Here is an 11,445-nt window from a genome sequence, read left to right as displayed (position 1 = left end):
GGGCTGGCGGTGAGGGCTGAGTGGGCCCGGTGGGTGCAGTGGTGCTGGCCAGGCTGGCCGAGGCCCTCTGTAGCGCCGGGATGCGGCCAGGGCCCATGCAGACCCACAGCCCCGGCCCCATCCCAACACTGCTGACAGCTCTGACCTGGTGCTGGCACTGGGTCGGGGCCCACAGCAGCAATGGTGCCAGCTGGGGCTGGCCTGCTGGCAGCACATGCCCTGGTCTGGGGATAGGGCCCACAGCAGTGGTGGTACTGGCTGGGGCCTGCCAGCCAGCAGCGCAGGTTTGGGACCAGGGCCATCGGGGTGGGGCCGGCCCCTGGCCCGGGGCCGGTCTAGGGTTGGGGCCAGGGGCTCTTACCTAGCTGGGGTTGGTGTTCTGGGGCTGGGGTCCAGCGGTGCCAAGTCTAACGCAGGGGTCAGCAGCAGCACAAGGCTGTTCCCGGGCAGCCATGTGCTGCTCAATCTGGGCACGCCTCTTCCTGCCCCTTGGGGCAGCAAGCAGCCCATGTGCCAATAAAAACCATGCCGCGTGCCATGTTCGGCACGTGCGCCATAGGTTGCCAACCCCTGTGCTATGCTTATAGCATGGAGGTGCAAAACAAGGCTTTATTAAGAATTATTAAGAGCTTTATTAAGAATGCTCCCTCTGAAAGATGAATGGTTTATGATTAGCCCTTCTTCTAATCTGACAGTTTCTGATGGTCATGTTCTGGGAAGAAGTTCAGTTAAGGCATAATTAACTCCAAGTGCATATGGGGAACAATGAATGTAGGGCATGGTGACTTTGTTACAAGGACTGCAAGAGAGTATCACTGCAAAGCACAGCATGCCTTTTCCTCATGTGCTCTAGCCTGAAACAGGTGTAATGTAGCTGCTTGAGGGGGGTGTTGGAAGTGTGTCAATTCATTCTCAATCTCAGGCACATATGTTGGTGGGTGTCCAGCACTGCGCTAAATCAGCAACATAATGCTTATTTCGAGGTGTAGCGCTTGTAGGGCACATGTGCCTTGCTCATTGCAGCAGTCCCTAACACAATCCTTTGACTGTGTAGACATGATCCTAGATCCTGGCAGAGGGATCTTGAAGTAGCTGAAGAGGTGTTCCTAGTGGTAGTTCCTCCTGCCTTATTTAGACAGTTCTTTTCATAGCTACTGAAGAAAGCTCATAAGCAAGACCAATAGCAATACATAAGCACAACGTACAGTGCAGCCTGACCTGTTTAGAGTGAACAGAGATGTGATTCAGTAGAATAAAAGCCAATGCCCTGTACTGTCCTAACTGCCAATTCAAATGGAAGCGGCCCTCTCGTTGTCACAAATTTCTTTAATGAATAAAGTGGCTTCACTAAGAGCCTGACCCACTCCTCAGAGAGGTCAGTAGGAGTTTCTCATTGACTTCAGTAGATAGGAAATCAAGCACCTAGCAGAGCAAGCTGTAATCTGAACCACAAATAGCAATCACGAGGGCTCAGTTCCTTGTAAAAATGAAAAGTTGGAAGAAAAGAAACAATATAAGTGGTTAGTGATTTGGGGTTTCAGAGCAATCTGAAATTGTTAGCTAGCTAATTCTCTTCAGGAACCCAGGAGATAGATTAGTGGGGACAAATCTTTTCAGCAGACATTCCACAAATTACTCCTGTACCCTTCCAAAAGGCCACTCTAATATTCTTCCCCTGCTGCTTTGCTTTCTGCTTCCTTGCCTGTGTTACCTGCCGGATCTGCTGCTCTGCCTTCTGCTCCCTGTCCTATCTGTCGCTATGCTGCCTGTTCCCTCCCTGACCTGCCATGTGGTGCACACAGAAACTGCAAATGCCACTTTTGGCATCTGTACTGTAGGTTGGCTGCCGCTGAGACAGAGAATGGATGTGCTTCTGTTTTTATGTATTGGGAAGCTTAGGCACAGAGAGCTGAACTGATTGGCTGAGGCTATAAGGAAACCAATGCTAGACCTTGGATAAGGAATGAATGGGTCCTAGTCCTGTGCTCAGACATTTAGGGGTTGTCTCCAGCACTGTCCCAGTGTCAAACCTGGGACTGCTGCTGAGATGCATGCTCCACCCATTTGCTCCTACTCTCTGTTCATCAAATGCTGGAAGTGAGGGTGTATAATCACTTTAGAACAACCCGGAGCATGCACCGAAGACCACTGCCAAGACATAGAGCCTGACAGCAGCTCAGGGTACAGGCTCAGGGCCTATCTAAAGCATCATTTCTGTGACCTGTGGCACTCACTGAGTGGGCATGACTTGGATGTTTTTCAGTGGTGGATCTGGGTTTTGGCATAGTGTACACAAGCCCTTATGCTTACATTCAGGGACCTCTAAGTTGCCTTGGTTCCTTGCTGCTAGGTTCTTTTTATCTGTCAGATGCATCTTGTAAATGAGCCACGTACCTGACTGCCGATGACCTGGGCTTGCTTAAGGCCTTGCTGAATACAAGCGAAGGGGCTGAGCCTCGACGATGGGCAAGATGCTTGAACTGTGGAAAATAAGATCAAGTTGCTTATTAGTGTCCATTTTCCCCCTGGACAACATTGTCATCTACCAGATGTGATGGGCTGGCTGGCAGTGATTTAGCCAGGGTTTTGAAAGGGTAAAAGATGATTGGAGGACTTGGGATTTCCTTTCCTCACCAGTCAGGCCCTAGATACTCACCCTCCATGTCCCCTGATTGGCCCTTGGATCACCTGGAGGGGGATAAAAGGGGCAGTGCAGCTGGCTCAGGGGAGACTAGTGAGGACCACAAGGAAGGAGCTTCAAAGAGCTGGCAAGACCTGGGCCAGCGGGGCAGGAGCAGTTGCCCCAGAAGCACCTGAAGGAGTGGGACCTGCAGGCAGCAGTGGGACCCTCAGCAGCACAGCGTGCGGCCGGCAGGAGAGGCTCCTGGCTGGGCTCCAGGACCCCCTACGAGAGGCTGCAGCCAGCAGGAGAGGCTCCCCAGCTCCAGCAAGGATCTGAGCAGCGACCTGAGGGGTTCCCAGCTCTGCTTCCAGCTCCTCCAGTCAGAGGCCAGGCAGCTTGACATGTGGCTGGGGTCCTGGAAGGCCAAGATTCCTAGCCAGTTGACACAATGCCTGTGTGGTAGTGTTTCTGTCTACCATGTGGGAGATCTGAGTTTAAGTCTCAGTTGGGGTGAGTAGAGAAATCCTTGTTGCAGTGGAAAGGGGTCATTGGGTTTTTCCAGGTACCTAGGCCCTATATTCCTTGCTATTTGACATTTTGTATTTTATGCCTTTTATATTTCACCAACCAGTATTGTTTGTTCTGCTGTTTGTGTTTTATATTTTGTTAACCCTGTCTTTTGTCAACTGGAAGAATGTCTATGATTGTGTCTAACCTTTGTTGAATCCTGCCTCCTTGGGGTGTTGTAGTGTCCGCTATACCCCCTGGTTTATACTGGTTATGTTCCCAGTACTGTTTTCTCATTAAAAGGCATATGGTTAAGTCCCCATTGGTGGTCTGGCTCTACTCTATAGGGGGAGAAGAGTCCCTACACCTCCCACAGTGCTTGTGCACCTGCTTTGATCCCTTCAATTGGAGTGGGGGTTTCTTCTTGGAGTATCACCCGGGTTACACAAGCCTACAATGGAGGACAGAGACCTGACTGTTCACATACAGCATGCATTGGAAGAAAATATTATGACAAAATTAAATGATTACTGCTTATGGTCCTAAGTCTTAAATGTTCCTGAATCTTAATATTCAAATATGCCCATTCATGGAAGGGTAAAGTCATGCCATCTTCTAAATGGAATCATTCTTACCAGGGCGGTTCAAGAATTTTGAAAAGGGGAGTGCAGATGTTGAAGTGCATCATTATGTATAAAACAACACTGATCTTTCTCTAGTTAAAAATAAACAAGAAACTTTACCGGGCTGTCAAATTGACATGAAGCCTTGGGCTGTCTCTGGTCCGTAGAGTGCCTTGTTGCCTGGATCTGGACAGTATGTAGCCTCCCGGCTGGATCTGGACCAGGCAGTGAGGCAAGAATGGCAGCAGCAGCGTAAAGATTAACACAGCTGTCACTCACCCCCCTGCCACTGTCACACATGCCCACTGGGACTCCATGCCCTGACTTTCAGTAGCAGGCTGGGCCCTACTTGCTCTGCCCACAAACGTCTGGTCCCTCTATCAGCCTTGCAGGCCAGGTAAAACAGCTTGGTAGGCCTAGTCCAAAAGTATTCAGCAAGCACTCGTTTGATTTCTGCTGTGCCAGCTTCACAGTATTCAAAAAGGGTCAAATTCAGCTCTGTTGTAAATGTATGCAATTCAGCTAACTACCAGCACTGGAAATGCTCAAAAACATTAGTGGAAGAGCCACAGAAGGAGGTGTGTTCGCGCCCCATCCCCACTTGAAGAACATGCCTGGCAGCAACATAAGCAATCTGATAGACTGGAAAGTGCAGAAGAAAAGTGACTGAGAGCCTCTTAGCGGTAGATGCCTAGCATTACAGGGTATTCCACAGCAAAGGGCCTTGGGCACGATTTATTAACCTATTTAGGCTTCTAAAGATGAAGATAGGCACCTAGCAAGATTTTCAAAGAAGAGATTAATGTGAATTATGAGCCCAGACACTGACATGTCCACACTATATCACAGATACAGCTGCAATATATTGTAAAGATTCATGAGCTCACTTTTCCGTGTAGACACTTGAAAGATCCAGCAGGCACCTACCTGCATCCTTCAGTGCTTAAGTACCTTTAAAAATCTGGGCTTCTGTGGTTTGTCAGGGACAAAACACACTGAATGTGTGACCTGAATGCTAGTTTGTGCTATGGAGCACTTTTATTTAAGGAATGTTGTACATGGCAGAGGTTTTCACAAGGCACTCTGCAGCTCTTGCAGGTGCTTAAATGCTGACATGAGGCTTGTAAAGGTAGAAGATGATGTCTGATGTGAACAGTCTTTGATGTCAACATAAGAATAGCAGGCGACAAAATGAGATCCCGCCAAGGTCAACAGAAAGGTGGGTGGTGGGGGGGAAATGACAGGATATGGGATGGTTGTGCTTGCTTCGCTATGCTTTGGTGCTGCTTACTTTTTAAGTGATGTCACTGCAGAGTACTGATTTTGGGTGGGGCTACTTGTGGGAAGCAAAGTTTACTGCAGATGGAAAAATAATGCTTTGACTATACGTAGAGAGAGCCAAACTGTCTGCTTCTGCCCTGGATTGCTGGGAAGTACACACAGAGATATCCTCTCCCCCAAGTGCACTTGTGTAGACAGTTTAAATTTTCCATAAGCACATTAAGTAGTGCTCTGAACCCCAAGGCCCAGGGGGGTAGAGTAACTGGTCAGAGGCTAGGATGCTATACAGTGAGCACAAGGAACAGCAGGCTGGCATCCTTCCAGTGCCCATAGACACTACCTATGAGCATTGCTTCTTGTAGTTGGAAGTCAGTGGGAGGTATCGCTGATGGGATTTGGAAATCAAAAGGTTTCTTTCTTTTGCCTGCTCCAGAACCAACACTTAGGGGGAAAACCTCCCCAGTTTTGAAAGTATTTGTGCTAGTCCTGCCAAAATGTTTCTGAAAGACTGCAAATGACTTAGCCTTTGAAAGATGCATGATTTATTTGACTAGTGGTTCTCAACCTTTTTAGATTCAAGGCACTTGTAACAGAGAGCCAGGGGCTCCTGTTACTTTAAGGAGAAAGCGGCAGGCCAAGCTTGCTGTGTGGGGCCAGAAGCTGAGCAAAAGCTAGCTGCTACAAGGTAAGCAGGCCAGAAGCAATAGGGACAGCAGCTACCCCTGGGGAGTGAATATCCATGAGCTAGCTGCCCATGAGTAAGCAGCTGAGGGGTAGACATCTAGGTCCAGAAGAAGGAGCTGGAACCAGCTGGGCTAAACTGCAGCAAAGAAGAGCAGGCTGGCTACTGAGCCAAAACAAAAACCCGCTTGTGTGTGAGCCACCTGATAGGAAGCTGCCTGACAGGAAGGGGTGGGGCTTTGGAGGTATATAAAGCCAGTGCCTGAAACAGCAGATAGTCTGGCCCTGGGAGCTGTAGGAAGAGGGGCTTCTGAGTGTGATGGATGTAGGAGCTGGACTGACTAGCATCAAAGCTGTCCTAAACAGCTGCAAGGAAAGAGCTGAAGGGGACTTATAGCTTGCAGGGGAGTACTGGCTTAGCATCAGCAGGATGTTTGTTGTAGACCCATTGCATTCATGGTTATGTTCTAATTAAGCTAAATGAAGGACCAGATTGTGGCTATGGGGGAGGTGTGGAGGCCATGGAAGGGAATGTGGTGGGGTACTCACTGTCAGGAAGCATAGCCTGGGGTAAGGGATTCAGAGATCAGTAAGTTAGTGCATTGAAAGCAGCCTAGCCCAGGGTTAGGGACCCAGGGGGCTGAGGTCTGGGAGTGAGCTAAAGCAGCCCAGCCTGGGCTCTCTGCAGGTGGGGGCTGAGCAGTAGGGGCAAGGGAGAGGTCAGGCAGGGAGAGCCTGACCTTGCACATAACTGCTTTATCTCCTTACATCTGCTTATCCCTTCCCACATCCTGTGGCTCCTCAGGGTACCCTGGCAGCCTGGTTGAGAAGTGTTGCATTCAAGTTTTGTTGTCAGAATATGCACTTTCAACCAGGTCTAATTATTTTGCTGTGTAAAGTTAATGATGTAAAACACTAATACATTGGTTCTCAATGTTTTTGGACTTGAGCAACACTTTGCTGGACTCCAAGCACCCCTTCCTAACTTTCAGGGTCTCATCTTGGTAGCTATTTGCTTCTGGTTCTCATAATTCATATGAACAGTGTCAGAAGCTGGTGGAGCTCTTGTGGTTCAGGTGGCTGGAACTGCACTTTGACAGCTTTAACTGAAGCACTGGAGAAGGAACAGCTCTAAACTACTGCCAAGAACTGGTTTGTTTCCCATCCCTGAACCATAATGAAGTTAATTGTTCTTTATTAATGCCTCTTGTTTCACAGCCCCCTTGAATGGCTTGTTTCAGGTACATAGAGCCAAGGACTAATAGACAGATATTCCAAGTTATAGCTTGGGATCACACCAAAACCTGTGACCTGAAGTCCTGCACATTCTGGGAAATGTCAGGGTTGGATCTGAGCTGTGCTGTTTGGAACTGTCTCTACTGGTTCAGTCACAGGCCCATGCAGGGAAGTGAATTGGGTACAAAGAATACCATCTGACTCCTACGTGACCTACGTGCAGCACCAGACCCCATGGGTAGCCCTGGGACCAGGATTTGAGAAAAGCAGCCAGCATCAGGCTGTTCTTCCTTTCACATGGGTGGGCAGGGCACAGGCAGGCATGCGTAAGTAGGGAGGAAGCAGGACCATGGATCAGCCTCCCTCCCCTGCCAATAAGATGTCTGCTGTGGGAGGAGTGCTAAGCCAAGTGAAAAGTGATGCTGCTTACATTCCCAAGGAACACAATTCTGCTTACAGTCTGGCCCCTGCCCTCCTGTGAGACAGCACAGCTGTCACCTGCCCCTTTTCTGAGCTGCATGCAGGGAGCAACACCATTTCTACACTGGATACTTTCCTCTCCCCTTTTCATCCTTGTGATCTGGTTTCATTCCTTCCTGCTGCTCCTGGATGATTTTACAGTGTTGGGTCTGTCAGTGACATGCAGAGCACTTGCTGTGATGCGTGACTTCCCTCAACTCTTGCTGCTTTTACGGGGAGCAGAGGATGCATGGTACAATACCGAACAAGGTTCTCTTCCCTTCCTTACTTGACCTGTATCTAAGAAGAGAGGTCACGGACTAAAGGCACAGCTAGAAGTCACATTTGTCATGTGATCTACCCCCTGAAAACACTCCACAGCTGTGCTGTGACACATGTACAGCTGCAGTGCACTTTTAAAGTGGCCAGTTGTGTGACAAATTAACCCTCATCAGATGACGGTGCTCCACTTTGGAGTGTCTTAGGGAACTTCTGTTCCCTAGAGTTAATCTGTTGGGCTATCAGTGCTGTCTGCAGTAAGGAAAGGGGAGTAAGCTGTAAGTGGGGGTTTGCCTGGCCTGAGCTAGAAGGTGGATGGATTGGAGCGCCCCCACAGCCTCTGGCCCCATCCTTCTTCCCCCTCCCTTCCTGCAGACAGCACCAATGCTGGGGGAGAGGAGTAGCTCTTCCGCTGTAAGCAGGCTCTATGGGCAGGCTTGATTTCCACCTCCCCCACCCCAGCCTAACATGTGAATGTCTGCTGGGTTGCAAGGGGGGGGCGTTGCGGCGCTCTAACTCATGGTGCTTTATGCAAAGTGCCGTGGGTTAGAGCAGGGGCCTGCACATCTGCCAGCACCCTAAGAAGCTCTGAAAGAGATTGTGAAATGTGATGCTATTCAAAGGGACCTCCTTTCAAGGAGGACTGGAGTGGATTCTCTCTTCAGTAGAAGCACTCCTTGCTTACAGGGAAAGTGTTAAATATGGCTCCTGCTGTGTCCGGTGGGGCATGTAGTTAGCTCATCACTCCTGACACATACTTAGTCACAAAGGAATAGGAGACAACAACAGTACTCACTTTCCCGCACTAGCACAAAAGAGCTAGTCTAGTGTAAAGAACTTAATATTCTTGTTTTGCTCGAGGTATAGATTTTTTCTTAATTACCCCAGCTGGGTGCTCATTAACAGCTTCTGAAGGAGCATTCTGACTGCTGGCCAAGGCACAAGAATAAATTTGTCTTGCTTACCCCTTTACTTGGCCTGGGGCCTCTTTTCCTAGTGAGGAAAATAAATCCGATATGAAAAAGGTCAGGGATCTAATGTAATGATTAAGCAAAAGAGGATTAAGTTTAGGAAGAGTGTGGTCCTGGGATAGATGGAGAATTAAACCAATATATGGAAAATATTTCAAATAAAAGTAGATCGGGTTTGGAACCAGCTATTCTGTGTGGAAATCATTAAAAAACACTAAACTAAAACCTTGTGAAACTAGTTTATAAAAAATCCCCACTGCTGCCATGTGGACCATGTGGAGTCCTGTTGGGCTCTGGTGCCCTTCCTAGCATTATGTAGAGCAGTCTTGCTCTGAACTGTTTAGAACCGATTTCATTTCTGCTGGGTCTAACAAACTGCATATAGTCTCAATATGGCTAATGCAGAAGCAGTTGAAGGGGTATTGGCAATAGAAAGAATTGGTGGAAAAAACTGTCAGGTCAGCAAAGCCCCAATAGACCTGAGGTGTATGAGAAAGTGTTAAATTTACCTCCAACCTTACAAATGTGCCAATTTAGCATATGTTAAGGGGAAAATTTTCTCTTCTGGCCTAGTTCTTCTGAGTACAAAGGAAGTAAGATGGCAGACAGTCGCAGCAGTGGAAAGATCTGTAACACCTTCCAGCTCGCTGGACCTTTACTGATCAGCTTTATCAATGATACCCTCTACTCCTCAACTTATCTTGCCTTTTTATTTCTTGTAAAATGCTTATAGTAATTTTGTTATAACTTTATGAAAAAAATATTAATTTTTTTCATCCCTAAGGTTGTGCTCAAGCTACAGAATTGGGCTCTGGACAGAATTAAGCCTGGAGTGTTGTAGGGCTTGACCCATAGAGATGGCTCAGGATTGATGTACAAAGGTAAACTGACAGCACAGAAGTTGAATATTTTAGCAGCAATCTCACCTTTCTCCTTTAAACAATGCGGCTTGTAGGTAATTTACATCAAAGTCCCTTCGTACTGCACACTGGAAGCTAACTTGTTAGTGGCTGCTAAGGTCTGGGAGCAAAACAGGCAGTCATGCCAGTACCACACCCCTGGCTTGATTACAGGCTAAGTAGTTGATGGACTTCTGAGAAGCGGCTATTGTTACTAGTTTTGAAGTTGTCTGTCAAGAAAATATCTAGCTTAGCATTAGTCCTTTAAGACGGACAATGTACAACCAACTTTATTGCTTTTTCAGCTAGTATTCAACACTGTTTAGGGATTAATATTCATAATAGTACTTTAAATTTATCTGGCTGACTGGGGCCATTTTTCAAAAGCATAAAAACATTTTACAAGTATTATACAGTGAGTTAGTATTGCCACCTGCAGGTTGGGTTGCCTGACATTTCCCATTATAAGACCCACTTTCAGTAATTTATAGCTTAGGCAAACTTTAACTGTTTGAGGTGAAATTTTTTTGTCAGGCTGAAGGTCCCTACCTAAGGCTGACTATATTTGGAAACTTTTAGCAAAACTGATTCAGCCACTTCCAAGAATATTATTAAAGAAATGAGATTTTGGCTATGATTAAAAAAACATTGCATACACTTATTATGAAACTCTAGGGTACCCATGGCCTGCTGCAAGGCCTTCAAATTAAGCATGGGGAGGGTTTCAAGGATGTGTGTTTTTTGCTGTTCCTGTGAAAAATCTGCAGCAAAATTATAAGCCTGTGGAAAATCTCAGTTCTTCTGTGCCTAGTTAGAGACTTGTTAGTGTTTGACTCCATCTGTGCTAAACTTGCTATCATCCAGAAGTGCAGGGGCTAAGCAAGGCTTTCACCTGGAGGAAACTGTAAGGGACCAGATATTCAGATGGTAGGTGCCTCAGCACTTTCTGAAAATCATACCCCTTTAAGGTGTTTCAAATTGGCCATACATTTTTTTAAATGTTGGGCTTGTGTGTGCTGTTTTCCCCCCCAGTTTCCAAAATTGCCCAGAAAAGGTACCAGCCTAGACCTGTAATCTGTTGGGATTCCTTTTGGTATCATGTTTGTGGCACAAATGCCACCATCTGTGTCTCTCTCCAGCAACCTGTCCCTGTCAGCTTGGGATACTGGGGTTGAATTCCTAAGGGGGGGAGGGGATTTTCCTCTCTGCCTACCTGACAAAAGCTTGGTGCCTAGGGTGTGGTCCCTCTGGTCACCTGAGTGGGGAGAGGGAAAAGGGAAAAGCCCCTGCTCATGTGCCCAGTTAAACAGTGATGCTTTTTAAATTGGTTGGCTAGTTGCCAACACTGCTGGCTTCTATTGGACTGGGCTGCTGAGGTCAGAAAGGCTACATAAGGCCTGGTCCAAGAAGGAGAGAAGCCATTTTTCCAGCATGACACAAGCATCAGGACACAGGGAGAGAGTCTGATCCATCTGAAACTCTCTCTCTCTGGAAATCTCCGACCCAGATCTCTACCATCTTCTGAATGATACTTGTAAGTGTTTCTAGAGAGCTAGTCAGCTCACAGTGATGCATTTACGTATCAAACAGCTACATCAGCCAGATTGTTTTGCTCAGTGGTAATCCCTTGATAGTGCTCTACCTCTTACCCTATTCTACCTCATCCTGTCAGGAGCAATAAAGTTCCCCTTTGTGACTGGTGTAGGAGACTTATTGAGGGGTGGGTTTAGTTATGCCTAGGAGGCCCCTTGGGTCTGCGGACTAAGGGAGACTATTTTTGGCCCCCGACTTGGGGAGGACCCCAAGTTCTTGTATTGGGTCGAGTATCCATAGGACTATTAGGCCTGTGTTTCCCCAAGGACACAGGACCTAGACAGTCCCTTCTT

General features: G+C 47.5%; 1 protein-coding gene across 1 annotated transcript in view; it reads right to left on the bottom strand.

The window, feature by feature from the left end:
* The window catches only part of TAGAP (T-cell activation RhoGTPase activating protein), a 99,227-nt gene that overhangs the window by 79,189 nt on the left and 8,593 nt on the right, over positions 1-11,445 (bottom strand). Inside the window, exon 2 of the mRNA XM_019550015.1 lies at positions 2,395-2,480. Within this exon, the coding sequence (XP_019405560.1) occupies positions 2,395-2,480 (86 nt within the window). The remainder of the gene's footprint in view (positions 1-2,394; positions 2,481-11,445) is intronic.

The sequence above is a fragment of the Crocodylus porosus genome, unplaced genomic scaffold (genome assembly GCF_001723895.1).
Source record: "Crocodylus porosus isolate Cpor-Errol unplaced genomic scaffold, CroPor_comp1, whole genome shotgun sequence".
In the NCBI taxonomy this organism is placed as follows: domain Eukaryota; kingdom Metazoa; phylum Chordata; order Crocodylia; family Crocodylidae; genus Crocodylus; species Crocodylus porosus.
Note: the sequence above shows the minus strand (reverse complement) of the source record. Positions and strands in the feature narration are given on the sequence as shown.